The sequence below is a fragment of the Achroia grisella genome, unplaced genomic scaffold (genome assembly GCF_030625045.1).
Source record: "Achroia grisella isolate CSIRO2021 unplaced genomic scaffold, CSIRO_AGI_Agris_v1 utg402, whole genome shotgun sequence".
Taxonomy (NCBI): Eukaryota; Metazoa; Arthropoda; class Insecta; order Lepidoptera; family Pyralidae; genus Achroia; species Achroia grisella.
In genome coordinates, this window is record NW_026712841.1 from 4,864,195 (window position 1) to 4,889,728 (window position 25,534).

Sequence of the window (25,534 nt, forward strand, 5' to 3'; positions counted from 1 at the left end):
AACTAACATCGTCGACCGACATCCCTTTTATGCCGCTATTATGAGATTTTAAAGTATACATTATTCAGGGAAAAAAAATATTTTACGCAACGACAGTCAAGAATGTATCATTTAAATAATTAGGTACCAAGCGGTCAAAAGGTTCATAATATCCAATTATAAAAACACCCAGAAGTTGGAGCGATTAAATTTTACAGACATTTTAAATTATTATTAAGTAACAATATGGCAAGTCTACAATAGTTTCCCCAATTGGCAGCTTCTATAGGAAATAAATATATGGATTGTAATTCAAAACGGGGTTCGATTTATATTAATCTTGTCCAGGGGCGGATCGTGAATTTGACACGACGTGATATGGTATTCCACTTATTTAGAAAATCTCATTAAAGTAACGTAGGTGTTCGTTTTGTAAATATTTGTTTTATTTTTAAAATTTGGCTTGTCATACTTGGTTATTCAGCTATTGAAGGCGGTTTTTTTAATCTGTATTGTAATGGAAACTCCATTAAAACAGTTGTGGACCTTCTGGATATTTGAATGCTTATGGCCTGAACCGATATATTTTAGTATGTAAATACTCGTGATTTCTATCAACTATGTGTAGGGTATAGTACATAAGGTACGCAATATTTAAGTTCCAATAAAGACTATGTCTAAAGTAATTTGTTTATTATTTGCACTGCCCTAGTTAATTTCATTCAATATAGTATTTGGTTTGCATTTTTATCGTGAAGCTACCTGAATATCTGTTATGATGTTACATACTTATCTAAAGTATGCCTTAATGTGCTTGAGCTTGAGCTTCTTTTAGAATTGAAAATAGAAAAAACACCTAGATAGAACCAAGTTAACTACAGACATAGTTACTTAGGTTTTTGTTTGCTAAAGAAAAACAAAAATATTTGTACACATTTATTTGAATATTTTTATGGTCACATGTTACAGAAAAAACATTCATATATCAATCATCATCTACATTATTTTTCATATTCTTTTGTGGTAACTTAAAAAACTAATGTCCTTATATTACTGGATAATATGAGGATTTAGTATTTTTTTTAAACAGTGAAAGTAAGAATTTGTCATAATATGATCAAAGCCAGCCTTAATCCTCTTAAAATTAAATAAGTAATAATAGCATGAAGTCATAACATCACAATCAACTGTAATAAAGCTTTTAATTAAATATTTTGTGAATAACAGTTCCTTATTCAATAATGAAAACCTAATATTATCTTCTTCCCATTTCTCTTGTGTATTTTTTATAATAAACAGAAAGAGATTATTTAAATGTGAATGAAGAATCAGCAAAGAATTACTAAAACCAAACCAATGGCTTTGTTTGGATTTCAATGAAATATTCATGTAAGTATGCCATGTACAAAAATAGTTGATACAAAGAAGACATGTTTATAACATGTGTATTAATAAATTCTCTGAAAAAAACATTTCCAAAATAATTTTGATCACAGAAATTGATTACTACATCTGCTTTAATGATGTTGGAGTAAACCCATACATTTATAATATACCTAATACCCTGGCAGCATCTGATAATGTGCCCTGTCTAGTACAGCACAGAGAATTCTGACGGCCATCAGTATCTAATAGAAACTCACACAATATCAGATATTTTCTTTCAGACTCAGTCCTATATTTTCAATTATTATACATAGCTGCACCTGCCTTGGCGAGCTGGTCAGCCATTTCATTACCATGAACCCCACGGTGGGCTTCTACATAATTCCATTTAATTTGTAATTTGTTTTGATATTTGTCTAAATCTTTAAAGTCTTGTTCATTCTTTACTGGTTCACCAGATCTCAGTTTCCACCCTTTATTTTTCCAGCCTGTAAAAATCAAAATATATAAAAATAATTTTCATACAAAGATTTCAGAAAAGCAATTTCTGCACCTATTTATTTTTTGTATATTAATTTGCTAATTATTATTATTTATTAAAATTTGGTACCTAATAAATATCTCTATATACACAATAATATTTTTCAATTCAATATAAAGCTACAAACCAATTTAAAAATTAAACCAAATAAATGTAATAATTATATTTATTATTATATCTAACCTGGCATCCATTTTGTAACAGAGTTGATTAAAAATTGTGAATCAGTATTGATGGCCAATTTTGTAACACCATTTTGTAGAGCTAACTGGATAGCTTTTGTTGCAGCTTGTATTTCACCACAATTATTAGTGGCACGACCTGACACCGGTGCACTAGTGTTGAGACGATGCCCTTCTCCAAAGTAGACTCCTATACCTGCCCGTGCTCCTGTACGACCATTGGCAGAACAGGCTCCATCTGTATAAACCTGCACAAATCCATCACTGTCCTGATCAAAGCCTTGATTATTGGCACTTCTTTTCCTTTTAGGTACCGGAGGTTCTATAAGCATTGTATTGCGAGAGGAGTTCTTTATAATTTTGTCGACACCTTTTTCAAAACCTTTTATTCTTTTCTCTACATCGTCTAATTGCTTAACTAACATTGTATTTAAATCATCACTAGAGTCACTGTCTGCTTGAAAACTGTCTTCATAATTCTGTGGCTCACTACTTTCTGACGTATTTTTATTTGATTGGAATTGACGAGAATAGTTGTCGTCATTTTTTTTCCCAACAAATGATGACTTAGAGAAAGACCTTTTGAGGTTATTCTTGGAATTACCAGAAACGGAATAATTTTGAGTATAAGGCTTCTTATTTTGTGAGACAGTTTTGTTACCACCTATACTCTGAATAAAATTCTGCGCCTCGACTACGCTGTTAAACTTTTTGTATCGAGCTCCAGAAAATCCTTTCACTTGAGACTCACAGTCACCCCATGACATAAAAATTCCAGTCGTTCGACCTTTTGCCACCGCGTAATAGGACATTTTTGTTAATTTAATTAAGTTATTGACATTACCGTTAGCATTAAAAGAGATTTTTTGAAATACTACCCTTAACATTTATTTGTTATGACATTTGACAAGTGACAAGTGTTGCCAGATAACCGATTGTATCCGACTTTACTTGTTTGTTTTTAGCCCGTAGGCTTGTTCTTATTTTTTTGGCATAAAATAAACAATCCCGCTGTTTCACATTTTCCTCTCTCCCTCTTGTATGTATTTGAGGAGAAAACTGTAGGGAAATATAATTAATGAAAAAAAAACTATTCACAATTAATAAATAACTGATACCTAAGGATTGTATTAAACATAATTAATAACTTAACAAAATCTATTTTTTATCGTAGTAAATACATACGATGGGCTAACTAACGTGATTGGTTCAACTTCATACTAATCTTATCATCTTGCACCACCAACGTATACCGTTACTGCTCAAACAAACTATTCCTTATTCGTCCATAAAAAAAAATCATTTCATAATAATCTATTTAAAGTAAGACCAATATGCGGTACTAGATTATTAAAAACTTTTAGGTTTTCATTGAGGCTGAAAGGCTTACAGTTATGAATTACTGAGATCCTATTTTTCTCCTGTGGTATAACTTTTAGACTGGAACTCTGAATGTAGAATTAAAACAAAAATTACAATTTGATCACAGGAACATCAAATTTCAATTTAAAATTTAGGTCGGCCCTTGGTAGCTGTACCTATTAGGTTAAATAAATTTTGAGGGTAAAGCCAGATGAAAACCCCATGCATACATAAACGGAAATTAAGTATAAGTTCAAGTCTGCACCGATTGTTTGAACAATTAAATGATTTCAAAATATACTCGTATATCTCCCCTATTCTCACCGTCGTTTAGAATTTTTGAAGTTCTTCCAGGAATTGCAAAACAAGCTTACTTTGGCCTTGTAATTCTTAAAAAAGTGCCCATAAAGAGATTTAATATGAAAAATGCAATAAATTGCACATTTATGTTATACTACTACTTAGATACCCACCTATTTTATATAAATTGTTTTTCATATGTAGATATAGTCACATGAAGTTTTTAAATATTTCTCAATTATATGGTATCAAATTATTAGATAAATAGTTCCAAATTTCGTCATCTTTAACATAGTTATTAGCTATACAGAGTAGGTCGTTAACGATATGTATCAATACATACAAATATAAAGAATCATCAGTAACAGTTGCAGTATATACCTATGAAAATTAATAAATATCTACTTAGAGTGGAAAATTTGAATATATTTATTTACTCTATTTATTTGAATATATTTAATAATTACTACATATAGTAAAACGTGGTTAGTAGTCATGCTCACTAAAATGTCCAGACAAATAAAATTTTCAGAACTCATCCGACTCGTGAACGAGTGCTGCTCTGCTCTTACGACTGATTTAATCTTATTGCATGATTATATTTGACCCAAAAAATTAGTGCTTGTTGGTAGTTTGTATCTCGACTACAAGGTTAGTTTCTTGCTCGTTCTTCTTGTGATCTAGATAAAAAACAAAATGACTATTTGCTTAAATTAAGTTTATTTGAATAAATGATTTTCTATTCTATTCTATTCTATTCTAAATAATTATACAAATTAAATAAATATTTTCAGAACTAGACATTGGGATAGGATCTCTAGTTATCTAGTATCTAGTAAATGTTTCATGAGTTTTATCTAGCTACACTCTACATTACCTTCTGAGAGGAAATAATAATGGAATGCTCATACATTCGCTGTTCGGCAAAATGATACCTAACAATGTCAGGAAAATAAAATGACTTAATTTAAATACAATAATGTACTTTATTAGGATACTTAACAATAGGTCTGTCACCTCACTCCACGTAAACACACCATTACAATGACATCACTAGTTTGTAAAAAAAATCTTAGGTTAATTATGTTAACAGTGTTTGTATGTAATCTCCCATTTATTTATACACTATATTGGTAATAATTAATAACAGTCTAACATTGCTACTATAAATAGATACAGCAAAGAAATAATTACAATAGGCATTTATTAAATTCGCCGCCAAAATGTTTCCGTCATAATTATATCTTCCCATACGAATCGTATTAGGTAAATTATAAATAATATAATTAAATTTCAATAGGACTTCAAACATTAAACAGTTTAGTTTGTTTAAACAACAATGTTTTTGAAACAAAAACTTTCTTTTTGCCGAAATAATAGGCCCCAGTGTATTTTAGATTAGATGCTTTCATAATGACTTCCTATACTATTTAGATACCGTTCGAGTTGTATATGTACTACCCTCTCAATATTACTCAACATGTCCGCCAACGCCACTTCGTGTATTATATTTAATTTTAATGGCACTATAATTAAAATGGCTTGGGGTTATTTTCTGGAAGCTACAATTGTAAATAGACCAAATTTACACAATCTCACCATCGAACTAAAGATCGCATACATTTTTAATAAATGAAGGCTTAAAGATCAATACAACCTTGACGATTTATTGTCTGTTGTCAACAATAACAATAACTCAGGAGTTATAAGTTTTAGTTTAATTTGACAAAGTTAAAGGCTTAATAAAAATACTTAACGTTAAACCAATATAGAATGTCTGAAAGATTAAAGTAAAGACGTACTAATATAAAAATTGAAAAATCCCTTCATAAAAGTCATTGACTATAACAGTACGTACCTAGCTCCAGTGTCGCTACAGATTTTTTAATTATGTAGCAACACCAGATAAATTCATAAGAGCGTCTCTGTCAAACACATACCTATACAGTACTTTGTTTTACTGCTTCAAATTAACTTACAGACCTAGACCACCTAAATTAACTAAATTAATATTATCTTAAAACAGCTAAGCTCAAACCTGATAGGTATTTAAAACATACCATAAATTTTAATAAAATTATACTAATTTAACAGTACACAACATATTAATAAAATTTATTAAAATGTGAACAATCGTTTTGGTTAATACTTGGTAAAGTTAGTTGAATCCAGGATTGTAAATAAAGAATTCCATTTAGATATTGAAATGACTAGTAATAATATTAGTAAGACATAGTTCTAACAAATTAACACTTTTAAAGGATTCCAAATGAGGCACAGGAGTTACATTTTAAATGTATGTATATATCTTTAAAATCCAAAAATTATATAAATTGATTTAAAATCATTAAGTAATAGGTAGTATGTTTTCAAAGTGAATACATAATTTATAATTCTTATACATCTTCGTTATTTAATAATAATGGTCTATTTCATAATATAATGTAGGGCCGCTATCAATAATATAATTAATGCGACAGGTTACCTTTTGGTATAGTTGTGATTGGTATAGGAATTTTATTGACAAACAAGAATTATATATTATGATTTGAATAACTATGCTAGGTACTCTATAATTTGATATTCGAATTTTAAAATCTCACCAATCTCGTAATAACTTTAAAATACAAACCAGTACCAAAGATGGCAGCCCTTTTATTTCGTACCTAATATAAAATTTTGAAATTAGATATGTAGAAACAAATATGAATGGTAGACCCTCCGTCGTTAAGCACCTGCAGACTAGAGTAAAATGTAAGATCTACCTAGCATTATCTATAAGCATATAATACAGCTGCCATTGCTATGTTACTACATACATACGTGTTCAAATGGCCACTAAAGTCACACGACTAGTGACTAAGTAAAGTTATCACCAGAGATTAAATGTTAAATATATTTATTGTTATTGCTAAATAGTTGCAACCTCTTGCCAAAACGAAAAAAGTAAATGATAACCCATATTTGTATAGCGGATTTCTGTAATAAAGTACTCTGTGGCGAGAACACAGATTAAACACATTGTACGTCTTAATCTGGTCATACCAAGCAGCATTCCAAATTCATATTATGTATATAATTAGTAATAATTGTATACATAATATGAAAATATTATATATGCATTCTGCGGCCGTCTCTCAGGAACTAATCTATTTAACACAATAATATCTGGTAAGAACTTACTAAATGGGCCCATAACCTTACAGAATGTAAAATGTTTTTCATCTAAACTATATTTTATCTACAACAATTTCCGAATTGTTCTATTAACTCGTAGACTAACTACTTACAATTATATTAATTTGACACCGTCCTATATTCGCCATGTATATAGACTCGAGACGTATCATGTCCCTATAAAAATACTTTATTACACGTCTAATACTAAATATTAAATTAATAGTCTGTGCGTGTTTTATTATACTGATTAATGTCTTGTTAAAATAAACAAATAAAGCATGACGTGGACGATTGCATGTTAATGATAATAATAAGAAATAATAGACGTCTAAGAACAAAATTATCTTTTATCAATATTAAATGCATCCCCACGAGAAGCATCGCAAAAAGTTAAATAGTTAGTGCATTATTCAGACGGGCAAACCTCTTCAGATGAAATCAAATGTTTGTACCGTATGAGGAATCGAACCCTCGACCATCGGAAGTAAAGCGGTGTACTAAACCGCTTGGCCACCGAAGCCGTGGAATGGAAGCTAAATAATGCACTAACCTAGTATTACGAGTATATAAAATACTGTTGAATTATTCTTTTTCACGTATGTATGTATAATTACAAAAAATTGTGATCAAAATATATAATTTTCTTTTAGAGCGTTAATATGAGAGGATTTTAAATTTGATCACAGTACCGTACAGTTACCTAGCGATTCAAGTTGATAAGACATGTAGGAGCATATTATTATCTAAATATAAGTTTTATTTAATACCAAAATCTGCTTGGAGGGAGTGATGATATGAATGATTTATGACGGAATAATATAGGCCTTAATAATGATCAATAAAATCTAAGTAAAGATAAAACTTAGGTAGATCTGTAAACACATGCAAATAAAATATTAGAACACTATTGTTGATATGCTTAAATCTTTTGAGACATAATATCGACTATAATGAAAACAACACTGGTAAAAATCTTGTAAATACATAAATACTATACTATACTAACGAAATGCTGTAACTAGTCTATGAGACGTTTTAAACAATGTCTTGTTTTTGTGCCACCACATCTAGAGCTATAAACGGTAAATTAACTCAGAAACAATCATAATAAAGTTCAAATTTGCACAAGACTTAAAATCGATTGTTGGACTCGCTACAATTACGTAGGCACTAGCGACTGTGTTTGTAGCTCTAGAGATGTCACATCACCAGGTCCACTAATTCGTATTACACTAGTTCATCTAAGTATGATCGCGGGATCGTCATGACTACACTGTCCCAAGGCACGTATCGACCACTAGGATACGTTGAAAAAATATTACTCTTTCAAATACAACGGTATCGGTCCTAATCTAAAGATTGATAACTACCGCTTTAATTGCACATTTTATCATCTTTGGTGTTCACTGGAGACGTCAACTGTAAATTTTGATCGCGGATTTTTTTCGATATCTAAATAGAACATTCATCACTGTCACGAGCATAATCGTCGTCTTCATCTTGATTTCTTGGACTACTCTTCTTGACTTTGCTGGAAACAACGCCAGTGTTCACTTTACTGAACAGACTGCTGCGATTGAGTCTCGATATCTCCCTTTGTGGGCTAAGTCTCTCAGCGACTGCGCGCTCGTAATTGTCCGAGATTTTGTTAACACCGTTCACGGGGCTTGTTATTGGCGATTTCACTGGAGAAGTAGAGTTCCTTGGTTCTTTCTCGAAGAGTTCTTTTCCACTTGTGGCTGCACTATACGAGGGGGGGTCTTTACGTCCCGTCAACAAATGAGAGTATAGAAAACTATTGTTACCGAAACCGGCATATTTATTGTCCATTTTTCCGTTTACCATCATTAAGCTGACAGGTTTTTCGGGAGGAACAGGTTTTTCTGGTCGCTTCTCAGGGAAGCCGTTCTTAGTTGCTGGTTGATGGCCCCATCTGTTATTGTCTATGGAGTAGATGGAGCTGAGGTTGACGAAGCCGTCGGCGGTGGTGGTGGGAGGGGCCGAGGCGCCAACGTCTCGTAGACGCACGGTGCCCCCACTCGCGGTACCTTCGCTCAGCGTAGACTCATCCACGCTTGAGTCTTCAATAACTTCTGTACTGGTGATGTCATCTAGATTTGGCGATAGACAGTCTTCATCCGTTTCATCGTATGAGCTGCAAATTTTAAGAACCTATTAGCAAGTGTTTAATACAATTACCATTTTAAAATTGAGTATATGTACTGAATGCAAATGAATCAAAAGTCATGTCATTGTTAGTGTTGCTTCATGCCTGACAAATGCCAATGAGACTCATTATTTACAAACAAAAGCTTTATAGTATTTGATAGTGTATGGAATGGAGGCTTATTTAACATGAACGGTATTTCATCAGTAAGGCAGACAAATTTCTGCGAGCGATATCACGGCAGCCTCAAAAAACAAAGAATTACAAAGATTTGCTGCAGTTACACGCATCATGACAATCATTTCAGTGCAAGATATACACACTTATAAGAGTCCACTTCGATAGACTGCGTTTGAAATGCATACTAGGTTCAATGCTATAGTGTAATTTGAATCATATTCAATCATATTCACATTCTACAAAATATGTTGTTGTGTTCTGCTACTTAAACATACAAGAAAAATTGTGTAGCTTTGTCAAATCACACTATAACGGCCGGTAAGTAAATCAAACATAGTCTACCTATAGAAATCTAAGCGACAAGTCGATAATGCAAATGCAAAGTTCGTTCGCAAGTCGTAACATCACCATCATGTAAGCTCATTTCTCAAGCATTTCGATCAAAATACAACTCTCGAAAAATTCTCAGTGCAGCAAAATTACACAATACGTACACTGCAATTCACCAACACATTCTTACCCTAGCATAGCCAGTTCTGTCTTCCTCCCTGATGAAAGAAATTTTAATATATAATGAACAAAAAATATAATTAAAATATAATAATATAGGTATGTGAATTTAATTTGTACACAGAACATATGAATCTATAATTATATAAGTTATCTGTGGAACGTACAAAATAGAACAAAGGAAATAAATATGCAAGGGTAATATAAAAGACAAATAAAATACATATAAATATAAATGCGGGTAAGTCATAAATAGAATTTACAAACCGATATCATAATTCTGGGGTAAAATTATTACTACTTATATGTGATAATACCCTATGTATTTCTAATTACTTCTAAAATATAAAACATAATTGTAAAATATATGTACATATAGTAAATACAGACAATATATAATATAATAACTAAATAAGTGTTCTGTATGTGAGTGTTAACTTTATGAAACAAAAAGTAAAAATTAATTGTTGCCATTTTAACATGGAGTCATCGGATTATTAGTAATCTAGAAGTGATTGCATTCAGAACATATTGTACACAGTGAAGTTTGGATGTTAGGTCATCTTATTTGTAAGGGAATTTAAGTGCAGATCTAAATCTGCAAAGATCATTGAGTGCAACGAACGATGCGGCAAAATGCTCGATGTATGCTGCTATCTCTAGTGCTGGATTACGGGGTCCAATACATTCAACTCATTCTACTTATAATTACCAAATTATTGAACAATTTATTTGTATAATTTGTATCCATTGATTCCGTTACTGCGGCACAGTTCTAAAAATCGGCCCATACACTTCTTTCTCTCTGATTCTCTCATTACTCTATACAACTGCCTGTTTGTAAAAAAACAAAAACGTTAATGTGGGTTTAGATTTAATAAACCTGATAATGGTTTAGATGAATGCGAATGGGATGATGATGATTGTTAGCTTACATTTGGTCTTGAGCGTCACTGCCGCCCTCCTCGGCAACTAGGAGTTCATATTCTTCGGCTGCGAACCTGTCCCACTCAGACATCTGCAAATATATACATCCAATATCAAAAGAAATTCATTGTATTAGTTTATATATTAGATGCACAATGTAATAATGCAACGTACATGGTGCAATATTAAACTTTATGCTGCTGGAAAGATGACCTAAGTGGTAAAGATTCGGGCTCAGACTTCGGATAAAGTCCAAGTTGTACTTTATACGAAGCCTATCCTTATGTTTCCTAATGTAGTTTACTTTATAATTTATAGATAATAATAACATTTGGATGGGCAACCACACCGCGCCATCTAGACCCAACTTAAGCAGAGCTTGTGTTATGGATGTACTAGACAACTGATACAAATTACTTAGATACATATCAATTTTAAATACATACATAATATACATAGAAAACACTCAGACCTATACTTAATTATACTCGTGAATACAAATGTTTGTATTATGTGGGGAATTGATCCGGGACCATCAGAAGTAAGGCGGTGTGCTAAACCTCTAAACCACATAGGCCTTCGTTATAACTATTAGTATAAATAAATGAATAAATGAGATATGGCAATTAAATTACTCTTACTACGGAAATATCTCAGATCACAAGAATTGATAGGGAATTCATCGCCATTCGCTGGAACCTGAAGTGGTCTCGGACAGTGCGATTTTATAGGAGATTCCTCCTGCAAACACTTACATTGTGAATTGAACTACGTGCCGAGGTTTTCTCTAGATAGCACAGAAGAGGGTAAATAAAGATTTCTTAAGTGTCGGCAACGCGGACGTGATACCATGAGCCATACCATGTGGACAGATGGACCGTATGTTTGTTTGCAAACGTCGTAGTATAAAAAAATCGTAAAGCATGAGGAACATCAAACGCATTCAGTCACATATATGTTTATATATATAAGCGACGGCTGTCACATTCTATCCAGTGATCCTTTGGGTTGTTTGCTATTTCGGATCCATAAGAGAATCTTTTACATTTATTTTTATCATATTTTATCAACTCACTTCGCAGTCGGAGTCCCGCTGAGTAGCGAATGGATCCCGCTGCTCGTGGTCCAGGTACTTCTCCAGATTGAAGAATGTGTCGAAGAAGATCGGTGTGAGCTTACACTTCTTCAAATCAGAGAGAGTGATCTTGCCGTCGACGGCTGGATGCACCATGTCCAGCATCTGTTATTAGAAAGTTATTTGATATAACAACAACGACTTTTGATTCATAAAAAAGACATTGTTGATTCGAACTTAAATATTGTCAAATCGATAAAAAGACTCAGATTAAGTAAGTATAGTATATTAAATACTCTATATATAGTATGCTTATTTAATTCTGATTCGAATTTAATTATACAATTGATTAAGCTAAATAAAGGACCAAATTATATTTTAATCTCCACAGAGTAGTCACAGGTGAAATATGTAGTTTCTTATAAATATAAAGCGTACTTGGCACAAGCAATCGTTGAAGGGGAGCGTTTCGATGCCGATGGCTTCCATCCTCTGCATCTGTTCCTCGTAGAAGTATTCCAGCTCGTACATGGAGATGTATCCATCGCCGTCCACATCCATGCACCTGCAACGTTTTTATTGTCTTCTTAATACTTATATCGCTTTACAACCAGGGATGTCCATTATAAGATTATCCTAGTACAGATATGGGATTTTTGGTTTTCAGTACAAGGCAAGACGACAAACAAAATAACTACAAGAGGTGGACTGTAAAAAACATCTGCATGAGGACTTTAGTCTCATCTGTTTCGGTTTTTGTAGGGTGCAGATTAGGCAGTGAAATTAAAGTATAAAAGAATGTAATATAATAAAACTTGGGAGAAGAATAAAATAAAGCCTGGAAGTTCATATCCGGGATTGATGCATGTATGGAAAATATATATATAATATAAGTATATAGGCAGGACATCTTAGTTCGTGCAATGGTTAACACATGTTGTTCATGTATAGAGGCATGTATTTACAGGTTCCCATCAGATTCCCGTCGGCATGTTTCCCTTTCCAATTATCTACATAAAAAAATGCTATCTTGTCAAAATACTTTTGGATGGCAAATACAGATGAAATTCTAATTATTCGCATAATTTAACCGAATTGTATATGTAGGCACAAATTTCGCGAATAATATAATTCTCGATGTACAATGCATTCTAATTACAACAAGTAACTCTCAAGGTTCTAGGACAACATTGGCGTATTTACATTAATTTGTAATCAGTATTTCAGGTTCTATGTTTGAATACATAAGGCTTCAATTAAACTGAATGGCTTTGTACTGAAACTATGTCGCAGTGTCGTGACTGAATTGTACAAAGTTCGTGGAGTGGTTCCAGGCATGTAACCAAGTTCCGCGACAGTCATATCCGCACTTAACCTTAAGTTATGATTAATGTTAGTTTACAATGCAACATGACTTCTTAAAAAGTTTTAGAGAACTTGTAATGACATAAGTTCAAAAGTATTACTGTATTATTAGTACATTTCTGTACAAAAATGACAAGGATATAATATAAAAAAATACGAATAAAATAATTCTATATTATTCTTTAATCTGTTACAATTAAAAATTGTTAGCATCGTTACAGCGATAAAATAAAGCAGCGGGTTTAAATTCAGAATAGGTTTAGTTGAAAAATAAGCCATTACGCTCTCATCATTATAATAATTATTATATACTTTATTAAACTGCTGAACTAATGATATGAAAAAATCTAATATTGCCTAGAGGTAGACTGTAAAAAGACATCTGCGTAGATATCACCTATGTATTAAATTCGTCAAACAGCTTGCTTTGTAAGCTGTGTTTCTATTGTAGGTTGCAGATTAGGCAGTGAAACTATAGGCATCTTAGTCTTCTAATAGCAATGTATTAGTGGTATCGCAGGCGTCATATAGAGATGTAAGCGCTGTTTATGCATAGGAATATGCATAGGTATAGGAGACGGCTACCGCTTACAATCAGGTGCTCGGGAAAAGATTCCATTCCAATTATTTAAAAAAATGTTCACTGACCTGAACCAATATTCAATAGCGGTGGGGTGCGTCTTGTCTTCTTCCGCGAGTAGGAACCACACGAACTCGGTGTAGGACATCCTCGGCTCCCCGTCGGGTGTCAGTCGGTTTTGGTTGCCTCGTGTCACGCAACCAGACAACACACGCTCGATCATGCGGCTCGATAGAGCTGCAACCAGGTAGGTGAGGAGTTATACCATTCTGTTTAACACTTTGTTTCCGTTTGAGAAGCACGTTCTAGCTATTAAATATGAGTCACCAGATATTTAAATATTGAGAGAAATACATACTAGTCAGGTGAAGAAAGGCCTTATTATATTATTTTATATATATATATATATATATATATATATATATATATATATATATATATATATATATATATATATATATATATATATATATATATATATATACATATATATATATATATATATATATATATATACCACCAACGCCGTTAACCACAATTTTGTTTAACTACATCACTAATGCAATATACATATATTGCACAAAAAAGATGAGCAACTATAATATATTATTTGTTGCGGAGTCATATAGGGTCTAATGATAAAACACAATGGAAATACTTTTAAATTGATATCTAACTACGATGTCCTCAACAGGTTTTTAATTGCAATTAATTATGAAATGAATAAATAAAATTAAAGACTTACCGTGGTCATTGTGCCTGGCGAGGTCGTGTCTGTCAATGAACAAATCGTGATCTCTGTCCAGTTCCCAGAATTTGCAATAAATTACATAGAAATGTTCGTAGCTGAAATAATAAAGTTATATTATGGAACAAACATCATATGTTAAATATTTATTGGTATCACAAGAACTAAAAATAAATCTACTCAGTGAATCAGTAATGACAATAATATAAATCGTGGGTCTAAAAGGAGATTAATAATGTTTTATTGTATTTACCATATTCCTTAAATTATTCTAATAATAATTTATAACGTAGCCTACTTCCTTAATTTATTTAGCATTGAAAACAAATAAAAATATCTTTATGCACTTTAATACTTTCAAGCTACTCTGCTTGAAAGTATTAAAGTGCATAAACGAACGAAGGAACTCGGTTCTAACTCTTTTTAAATGTGATTGTACATACTGTAGTAATAGATGTTTTAAACTTAGGCACTGAAAACCATTGGTTGTTACTAAACAAAATAATTTAGGCAGTCGCCATAACCTAAACAAACCATTCCCTACAAGTAGAATTCGATGATGACTCTTTGAAATAAAACTGTAAATAGTCAGCAGATCAATGACTTTTCTAAATATCTGTAAATAATTTACCTAAAGTATTGTGTAACTTGATTGATGTCTTCTTCATCTTCAAGCAACTGTATAACTTGAAGTAAATTAGATCTTCTTAGTTCCGCAATCGAAATCCTGCCGGACCACGAGCGGTTGACACAGTAAAATATCCTAGCGATCACCTGAAATAAAGTGTATTACTTTTACATAAACGAGAAACCAATAGATAGTGGAAACCGTTGTCGATATCCTTGATGCTGTTAGTGTATAATGTACCTAACATGATACACTAACAGCGTCAAGGATATCCTGTCGAAATCAAACGAACATACATAGCTTTCCTCGTTGTCATTCGTGAGCACTCAGTTTTATGTCTTAAAAAAAGTTGCTTGACGACAGAAATAGGTAAGTCAGTGTTACCGACATAGAACACTTATACAAAATTTTACTTTTGTTTATTTACTACATTGTATCTTATAACTAACCTTTTCAATAAACCTCAAAACAGAAGACTGTTTGTTACATACTGTAAAGCTATTCAATATTCTCGAATGTTATCATTTATATCACCTTAAAGTGAGCAGTAGTGACATATTCCACAAGACCAGGATTTTGATAAGCTAGATAGTTAAGCTAGAAAGCTTGATAGATCCAATATTACTTCAGCTGTAGTACTGAAGTAATATTGGATGGATATATTTAGTTTAGTAAAGCCGCAGATTGAAGAGAATGTCACGTATTGCTCTATGTACAATTATTACAATCTTGTCAGAAATGTTCTGAAAGGTATTGAATAAAAAGTGTGACATGTACGTCACGAAGTCATAGAAAGAAATACACAGACCATTTTCTACAAAATCTAACTATGTATAGAGGATTACGAAATCGTAATTCTTATTTTGAATATTGCGGTATAATTGATACTGTTATATATAATTGATAAACTTGCGTCGTATTTATTAATAATCAAACTGTTGATTGACTTTATAGAAAACACGCACCTATGTCACTATTTTCGTAACAAATTAATATGTATTCCTTAATTACTGTATTTTAATACAACAGTTATTATATTGTATATTTTTAAGGAACTTACAGTATGCACGTATCTTGAGTGGAACTCAGTGGCCTCCTTCAAGAAGGAGAGGCCTGGGTGCGTATCCACGACATCTTGAACTAGTGGCACGAAGTCCTCAGGTGCCAGTGTGCTGCTCTTCCCTCTTGTTAGAATGTACACGAAGCGGGATGCCTGGTCGTGACATTGGGAGGTCATCCTGAAATGTTACAGTCATTTCTATTGTTTATATACAAGCTTGCAAGAATTCTACATATATACTAGCGGACCCGGCAGACTTTAACCTGCCTGGTAAAAACTCGCCTTCAAAACATCCAGAAATAAATAAAAATATATAATAACAATAATAATATCAGGACAATTCACAAAGAGCATCTAGACCCAAGTTAAGCTAGCTAAAGCTTGTGTTAAGGGTACTAGATACAAATTCATAGATATATTTTTTTTCATAAATACATACATATTCTACATAGAAAACACCTAGATTGATACAAACAATGATACTCATGAATACAAATATTTGTGCCGTCCGAGGAATCGAACCCGCGACCATCGGAAGTACGGCGAAGTGTTAAACCGCTAAACCACCGAGGCCGTCATATGTAGGCCATATATAAACATTATTTATTAAATGCAAATAGCCGTTTAGCTGGAGTTGTATATGTAAACAATATATACCTATACAAAACTCATAAAACTCGCAGATTTATGCTATAGCGCATACCTCGGGCGGACCACTAATGTATGAACGAAATTGAACCTAAAATGAATTTATTTATAATTAATTACTATGAATGTGTCAAAAACTATTAAAATTTCCTTTATCCATTGTGTCATCAACTCTTCCAAAAATATTGAGTACCTATTTTTTTATAGAAAATAAATACCAATTACTGAATTATTTTATGTTAATGTAATGTTGAATAAATGTCTTGTATTTTTATTATTATTATAGCGTAATAAATTATGCAGATGAAATACGTAGGTACCTAAATAAATATTCTTCTGATTTGGTAAATTGTGGGTCCATTGATAATTACATTTGCATTAGATAAGTATGGTAATCAGCTTAATCAGTTTGGTGGCGGGTGGGCTGCGTCGACGGGCCCTCAAATTAAAGTATCCAATGATAACCGTTAATCCATCACATGCATATATCACTGATCGATACATAAACCTAGTTTTTATATTATAAAAAATATTACTATTATTTTACATCATTACATAGTATAAAACAAAGTCGCTGTTGCTGTCGCTGTCTGTCCGTCCCTACGTATGCCTAAATCTTTAAAACTACGCAACGGATTTTGAAGCGTTTTTTTAATAGAGTGATTCTAGAGGAAGGTTTGTGTATATAATACATGTACACCCGTGCGAAGGCGGGGCGAGTTAGTTAAAAAGAGATTAAATTGGTATCTTAACAATAAACGGTAGAATTAATCAAATAGTAATTAACGACCAGTTTCGGTTTCGTAAAGATATATTTTTTAATAGACTAAACAATTTGCTGATAAATGATTTCTGACCTTTCTATTACATTTCAGAGTGAAAGTATTTTTAAAAAGGATTAGTTATTGTTTGAGTTCATTCATTACTATTATATATAACTTTATCATAACATTTCTTTTATAACAATACTTTAGATCACTACATAAGCGACTACATACAGTCACGTATGTTTTACTATTATATGGTAATCCAAGCATTACGTGTAAGTACTATTATTTGGATATTAGATACTCAATCTCACCTCAATATATGAATGAAATTTTTAAGAATTTGACCATATCGTTCATTAAATTTATCCGCGTGATTATAAATGCAAATATAAAAAAAAAACCTAATGATTTGTGCTTAATGTATAAATTAGCAAAATTAAACAACAAGAATTAGCATTTATTATGCATACGATAAATTTAATAGGTTGTACCTTTTGCCTACTTGAGTTTCATTATCTGTGTGTGTGTATATAACTCTGGTTTTGGTGGTTCGTAGAATTTCTTTTTTTATATATTTTTTTAATAGCATGCACATGGTAACGTTACTTATAAGACCACGGACAATATCACGTTATCTTGTGACGTCTTTGTTGTTTTCATGCGTTGCCATTCTAATATTATTTATATTATAATATTAATCTCCTTGAGGACTACGGTACTTGCATTATTACGTAACATAAATATTCGACCATTATTCGTACCTATATCAAGCCAATTTGACGTGCCATCTTATTAAATAAGAGAATATATAATATATACTTACTCTCTCCAAAAGTCAATGAACTTGTGTCCGTCGACGGGTGCGTGTAGGCTCTGCTGCGTCGCCAGGAACAAAGGCATCTTCCAGTAGAGGGGACACTCACACGCCTTTACTATATGCTTGAAACTTTCGCGAGGTACCTGGAAAGAAATGGCATATGAATTTAAATTTTTAACAGGAAAATGTGCAAAGGCGTGTTCAGGGATGCAAGATTAATCGAGAGAGAGAGATTAATTGAGAATCCCTTCTACAATGAGCTAGAAGTTACCTATATTAAAATTGCAAGTTTATTGCATAATATTTAGGAATATATATATTAATGTTAAAGAACGTACAGAGTCTAATGAAGTTACTAGGCACGTAGTAGGTACTCGATAACTATAAATGTATACTTAAATACATTTTTTTTTGTAATTACACACAATATTTTCTAGTTAATAGACCAATACAAATAGCTGGGTATATTTATGTCTCTATTTAATGGTATTAAGAAGAGTGTTAATTTTCGAATGCTGCTAAACCACTGTAGGATTTCGATCGTCATCGGTCATCAAAAAGCAGTATCTAAAATATTTTAAAATGTTTAATAGCTTGTTTAAAACCAATACGATTTCAATCCCATTAGTAATGAGTTTAAATGGCAGATATTTTCTTTTTAAATTTATCGAAAGCCCTACACACATATTATGTATAGGTGCATAAATACCAGCACTATCATGTGATGGCCGTCGTACTCTTCATACGTTGCCATTCATATATTGTCTAAGATGACATCTCTCTGAATCCGTACATTATAATCCCATAACTATATCTCACCTTCTAACCGAAACGAAAAGAAAAGTTGTAAGCAAGTTGTTTGATTGTAAATGTTTGAGCCAGAGGTGCACGTAGGCGACTTTATACAAAGACCTCTAATAGATACAAAACGAATGAAATGGCCATTCCAATCTATTAAAGATCTATTAAATAAAAAATAACAAGAGATCTATATCTCTACATGTTATTTGCATATATTTGCAATTCGTTTAGATGTTTACGAAATTAAAACAGGCGGATATTCTGTTGATTTAAATATATTTTTAGGAACACCGCTTACCATCAGGTGGCTTGCCACCTTTTTTATGCCAATCCAGTTACATAAACTCTATATGTAATTCTATATAACTTTTAGAATGGACAAAAATTCTGTATTGATTAAAGTATTAAAAATATAATCTGTATAAAATAATGAAGATTATTTTTTATCTATTTTACTTACTGCAGGTATATGTCTAATAGTCTTTATTTTGACTATAATATTAGGTTATACCAAAAAAATCGTTTCTATTTTATTCACGAGTTACGATTACCTTAAATCGTAATTTAATGTTATAATCAAAATAAAGACTATTAGTACCTACTCGTATTCAATCTGTAGTGGCTAAAATAGATAAAAAATATCCTTATTTATTTTATAGTAACTATATTTTTGCCTCATTTAGATTTACGTGCTTAATGCTATTTCTCTTATTTGGTATCTGGATACCAAATAAGAGAAATAGCATTAAGCACTTGGTTTCGATACTATTACACTTAGAAAACTGGTTTTCTAAGTGTAATAGTATCGAAACCAATAACGTTATAGAGAAATTAGCGATTAGAATTCAAGAAACGAAATACGTAGGTGGTAATTTTGTTTTTAAATTATCCACTTTTCGCTAAAAGGAATACTTTGACAAAGAACATTAAAAACACTTATATAGAATAAATGTTTAAAAAGAAATATTCATAAAGAGATCTAGTAAAGGTAATTCAAGTGGGTGTATATTACCATATGTAATATATTATAGTATAAAAGTTTTAGAACATTCACTTTAAAGTTTCAAACTTTCACCGAGGTAGTTTTTGTAAATAGTCTTCTGCTTAAGAATAGAATTTGTAAGCTATATTACGGTTGAATGATGAGATTACGCAGTGACATTACAGGTTAAAATGTATAAGATCTTAGTCATCCGGAATTACAACGCATGTGTGGTCTTCGGTATGTAACGTGATTTGGTAGTTCATATACATAGACATCCATTACCACTTACTAATAGGTGGGCCGCCAAATTATTAAGAACTAGCAAGCCAGTTCTTAATAACTTTGTATTAAAAGCCTCGATTTCAAACGTGTCCTATATTGTAGGAACCTCTATTTTGTTTTAAAATGAAATATAGCCCATGTAAATAGCTGTTCATGTAGGTTAAACAAGTTATAAAATTGTTTAAATAATTTATCGGTTTACTCAATCGAGAAGAAAATAGAAATGTTTACTTTTATAATATTAATTCAGATACTTCTGAGCTCTCATTTAATACCTGCCTATTAGATAGTGTTTAGATAAGTAATCCATTTATTTCATATTGTCTTTTCAATAAATTTATAACTATAAAGAGATTATTACTTTGAGAAGTTCATATGTCTATTTTGATGTAATAAATAAGATGATAAACACGAGAATTTACTGAGCTATTGAATATATTGCAAAACTTTCTATAAAGTAACTAGAAGGATATAGCAGTAAATTTACAGATTGTTATAACTGTAATCCCACACATTTGACTGTAATAACCCTTTATGATATATTTGAATGTAATTATTAGGTACTAGGTGAATATCGGGGTATTATAAAAACTTTTTTGTTTATGTATACATTTTCACTCCGGAATAATTTACCTCATACAAATATCCCTATTTGTATGAGGTAAATTACAAACAATTTTCCCAAATTGGTACAGTACTTTCGGAGTTTCCTTTCACACAAAATTCACTCTCTCTCATATTATAATATTAGTAGATTTAGATATTTAAGTATAAATATGTATATATTAATATATATGTATATAGATACCTATATGTTTTATCCGTAACAACCTAAACAGAATTTCGGGCAGTCAGGCGTTGGTATTGCCATCCAAATTGGTCATATCCGCTAATAAATCATTTAAATTTAGTTTGGACATTATTCGACTATTGTACGACCAGTGTGGGCATATGATATTGCTTGCAAGAGCGTCATTTAGTTGATTGAATGGTACTTAGAGTTAAACATCCATCTGTCCATGTAATATTGTAAGAAATATGTAAGGAGTTAAAAAGAAGCAATAACAATAAAGTTAGTCACTTAATTTCGATTCTATGACGTCATAGGAAGCGATAGCCTTCATCTCGTGGTAATTTTTTCCTCTCCAATCGATCCATTGTCTAATTGAAACGGGGAAATAAATTACGACGGACTGGGCCTAGGTTCTAACCCCTAACGGTGCCCGCAGACAAAAGTCGTAACCGTTAGGCGGGAGTTTGTCTTAAGTCGCTCCATAAGTCCTTCCGCGGTTTTGGAGTGTCAACTGCACTCGCCTCCTATCGGCCGGTGAAGATGTAAAAGGCTAGCTGCGGCCACTAGCATTAGAGTAGTCCAAAAAAAAAGCGGCAAATCTATTCTAATATTACAAATACAAAAAGGTACACGACTGTTTGATTATTACCCTATCATCTTCTACATCATTTCATTATAATTCGTTAAGTCGTTTAGTAGACACGAAGATGATTATATTACGAATATGGATATGGGCTATCTTTTATATCAAAAAATATCTGGAAAAGGTAAAATATATAATGAAAGTTTATGCAGAAGTCGTGGCTAACAGCTAGTTGATAATATGAACATGCGAACAAAGTCGCGGGTATAGCTAGTGTTATATAATTACGTTAGTTTTATAATTCAATCCAACCTACGCGTCGTAAGGCATAAACAAAGTTTAAATGATTCTCACATACTTGTACGCATTCGGGCACGCACGACTATAATACTGTGTCTTAATAGGTTTATAGCGTGTCGAGTAAAATTTACAATGCAGTTTTAATAGGGCCATCCCAAACGTAGCTTATATATACATGTAAATTTCATTAAAATCCTTTCAGCCATGTCGTCCTGAAAGACAGCAAGACAGAAATAATACTTAGACTTCAATACATATGTATGACGATAGATATAAGAAAATATGGAGTTTTGTAATATTTATTTCATGATAAACCACTTTTACATTTGATGTTTGTAATAACATCATATACAATATGTATTTACAACGTCGATTTTTCTCTGTGAGACAAACAAGATCGGTATTGACACCTAGATTTTAAGAACTTCACTGTCCTATTAATACATGTACGCAATAATGTCTGGTTGTGGTGAGTCTATGAAGTAAATAATAATTATATGAGCTACCCATGTATTGTTGATACAACTGCTCCATCTTCAATGAAATGGATATGATGAAAACCAAGGTAGACTTTGTCACCTGTGTGCGTATGTCTCACTTTCAGTCGCTAAACATCTTGCATTGTTATAGCTATGTTTTGGGTGACATATGGTAGTGAAATTACAGGGTTTGAAGATAGCTTAGTCTCCCAAAATAGACGTGATGTTCTTCATACTATTTATATATATAAAGATGACGGTTATAGGTAGGCCGTCAGCTTGCTTTATTATTACATAAACCTTTATGTTTATATCGTAATCCCTAAATCATTCATACCTAGTTGTACTTTGTACGAAGTCGTCTGGGTCTCTATATTTCATCTATAACTATCGCTCAACAAGTTGGTTTGTTAGGTATGAGACATGGAAGTGAAATACATAGGACAGGACATATTTCCTCAATCCACCTAAATATGTATGCAATAAAACAATATTTGATAGTCTATAAAGAACATTATAGTAATTATTATAACAGTGAGATCAGATTGCAATTTGAGTATCAGCCCTGAACAGGTGTCTTGTTTTAAATCGGGACATACGGTAATATGCGTTGAGCACCAGGGTACATAACCTTAAAATATATAGACCCATATGAAGAACTTCAAAACCTCACGTACCTGGGCTTACTATGGCACTCTAGTCTACATAGTCGTATTTTGACCGTCTAATAGGTAATTCGTGTATAAAATTGTAAGAGAATTAAGATACATCCTTCAATCGAGGGCCGGATTATTACATACTAGCTAATACACGCACAACGGCCCAAATGAGAGGCCAATTGCGGAAAATGGAGTCCAACCTACACTACCTACATACTAGCTGACCAGCGCAACTCAACTACTTGACATTTATCATTATATTTCGCCCAATTTACATTTTTTTTTTAAATTGTAGCCTGTGTTATTCTGAGGTATAAGCTATATTACTGTAACGTTTCATAAAAATCCGTTCAGTAGTTTTTGCGTCAAAGAGTAACAAACATCCATCCATACTCACAAACTTTCGCGTTTATAATATTGGTAAGATTAGACGAATTATGAATTGTGTTTATGTTTGAACACAATGGTAATATTATTAAATGACTATGAATAGGACAAAATGCTGAAGATCATCGTACGGTTGGCATCCCTGTGTAACGTGTGATGAGCACCGTCGTGGTCACGCCCGCCCTGGCCATCGGCCTCACTTCCGCTATTAAGAAATATGGGCCGAGACAGCCCAGCGCACGTGTCATAGTACAAAGCCGGTTGTTTCCAGTTACTGGGACGTTTGACTAAGTTTTGATTTAAGAAGATTAACTAAATTCACGACACAACATACTACGTCAAGTAATTGCAATGTGTGATGTAAAGTATATTATAAAATGGGAGATCATTTACAAAATATCGATATCAAAATACATTTAATTTGGCTACATGTTACTGACGTAGTGTCAGGAATATTAGGTATACTAGGCTTCACTGCAGTATATATTTCTATTTTTCATTTATAATGCTTTATTACACTAACATTAGAAGATACATTAAAAACTTTAACAATATATTAATGAAAGAAGCGGGTACATAAGGCTGCTTTATCGTTAATGTAATCTCTTCCAAACAACCTTAGGAAAGAGAGTATTGTTAAAAACCCATGTACCCAAGATTAGTAGCAACGAATCATTGAAAATTCACAAATTATATTTCACTTCTAACACATGTGTATACCGACAGCACAACCGCTGTATTGAAAGGAGACCGTGATATAAAAAATAGAGGTAGTCAGTCCTATTAAACATTCCCACTTAAAAATTCCAGTGAAACTCACTGAATAAGGGTTATTGGGCACCTTAGTATGAAATCTGTACTCACGGCTTTCCGAAAAAAAAGAGTAAGAAATTCAGATAAACATCTCTAATTTACGAATATATATGTAGTCATTAATGCAGACAATGGGATTCAGACTAAAATATAAAGAAGAAAAACAATATCGTTCATCATAATATCTTAGAAAAAATGTTGTTCTACTTTTAAAAACTTTATACCAATAAATCGTCAGATCTCGTATAACTTTTATATAAAGCAGTCTTCATAATGCTTATCATGTTAATTTATGAATGAACATAATTAGAAATTATATATATAATTTTATAATTCAGTATTTACATAATATCCATCTACTATATGAATTAAGTATATTAATATTGCGTAGTATGCAAATTTTACGGGGGAAAGTTATTATGCATTTCACGATTTCACCAATGTCATAAGACCATTTTTGTAAAGGGTATCTATGGCAAAATCTTAATAAAGTTAATTTTAATAATTAATGAATTAAAACACCCATACTTAGGTGAATGCATTAGCATCTTCCGTAATTTCATGTGTACTTTTTTTATATTACGATATTGGTTAACAAACATACGGATGACACATGAGGACAACAGACCATCTGATCTTAAACGGTTGCCATAGTTTAAGGACGTTTGAAACACCAGGGGTGTCTTGAGCTTTAGCTTATTCCACAATGTAAGTGCACGTAGGCAAACTCCTCTGAAACCAATTATGCTTCAGCGTGGTGCGATGATAAAAAATGGGCGTGGGCATCATTAATGATCATCAAATCATCATTCATTCAATGAAGGTAACATGCGTTTTCACTGCAATAAAAAAGGTTCTCAATCTGGCGGTAAAGTGTGTGTGTGTGTGTGTGTGTGTGTGTGTGTGTGTGTGTGTGTGTGTGTGTGTGTGTGTGTGTGTGTGTGTGTGTGTGTGTGTGTGTGTGTGTGTGTGTGTGTGTGTGTGTATGTGTGTGTTTGTGTGTGTACGTGTGTGTGTGTGTGTGTGTTTTTCATGATTACCATTAAT

General features: G+C 32.3%; 2 protein-coding genes across 4 annotated transcripts in view; both read right to left on the reverse strand.

The window, feature by feature from the left end:
• Window positions 1-914: 914 nt before the first annotated feature.
• On the reverse strand, window positions 915-2,993 carry LOC131844394 (ribonuclease H1-like). The gene is made up of 2 exons (XM_059193275.1): window positions 2,090-2,993; window positions 915-1,853 (listed from the first exon to the last, which is right to left on the reverse strand). The coding sequence occupies exons 1-2, from the start codon at window positions 2,973-2,975 to the stop codon at window positions 1,663-1,665; spliced, it is 1,077 nt and encodes a 358-aa protein (XP_059049258.1). The 5' UTR covers window positions 2,976-2,993; the 3' UTR covers window positions 915-1,662.
• A 3,373-nt stretch (window positions 2,994-6,366) lies between these two features.
• LOC131844205 (serine/threonine-protein phosphatase 2A regulatory subunit B'' subunit beta-like) overlaps window positions 6,367-25,534 on the reverse strand; it is a 161,320-nt gene continuing 142,152 nt past the window's right edge. The window contains exons 3-12 of one of the 3 annotated variants that reach the window (XM_059193026.1): window positions 18,412-18,548; window positions 16,171-16,348; window positions 15,114-15,256; window positions 14,480-14,580; window positions 13,803-13,971; window positions 12,228-12,354; window positions 11,790-11,954; window positions 10,723-10,805; window positions 9,798-9,825; window positions 8,988-9,085 (exon numbers count right to left, since the gene is read on the reverse strand). In XM_059193026.1, coding sequence (XP_059049009.1) covers window positions 9,074-9,085; window positions 9,798-9,825; window positions 10,723-10,805; window positions 11,790-11,954; window positions 12,228-12,354; window positions 13,803-13,971; window positions 14,480-14,580; window positions 15,114-15,256; window positions 16,171-16,348; window positions 18,412-18,548 — 1,143 coding nt within the window. In that variant the 3' untranslated portion in view covers window positions 8,988-9,073. Of the gene's footprint in view, window positions 9,086-9,771; window positions 9,826-10,722; window positions 10,806-11,789; window positions 11,955-12,227; window positions 12,355-13,802; window positions 13,972-14,479; window positions 14,581-15,113; window positions 15,257-16,170; window positions 16,349-18,411; window positions 18,549-25,534 lie in introns of all 3 variants that reach the window. The other 2 variants (XM_059193025.1, XM_059193023.1) reach the window with 2 other exon arrangements.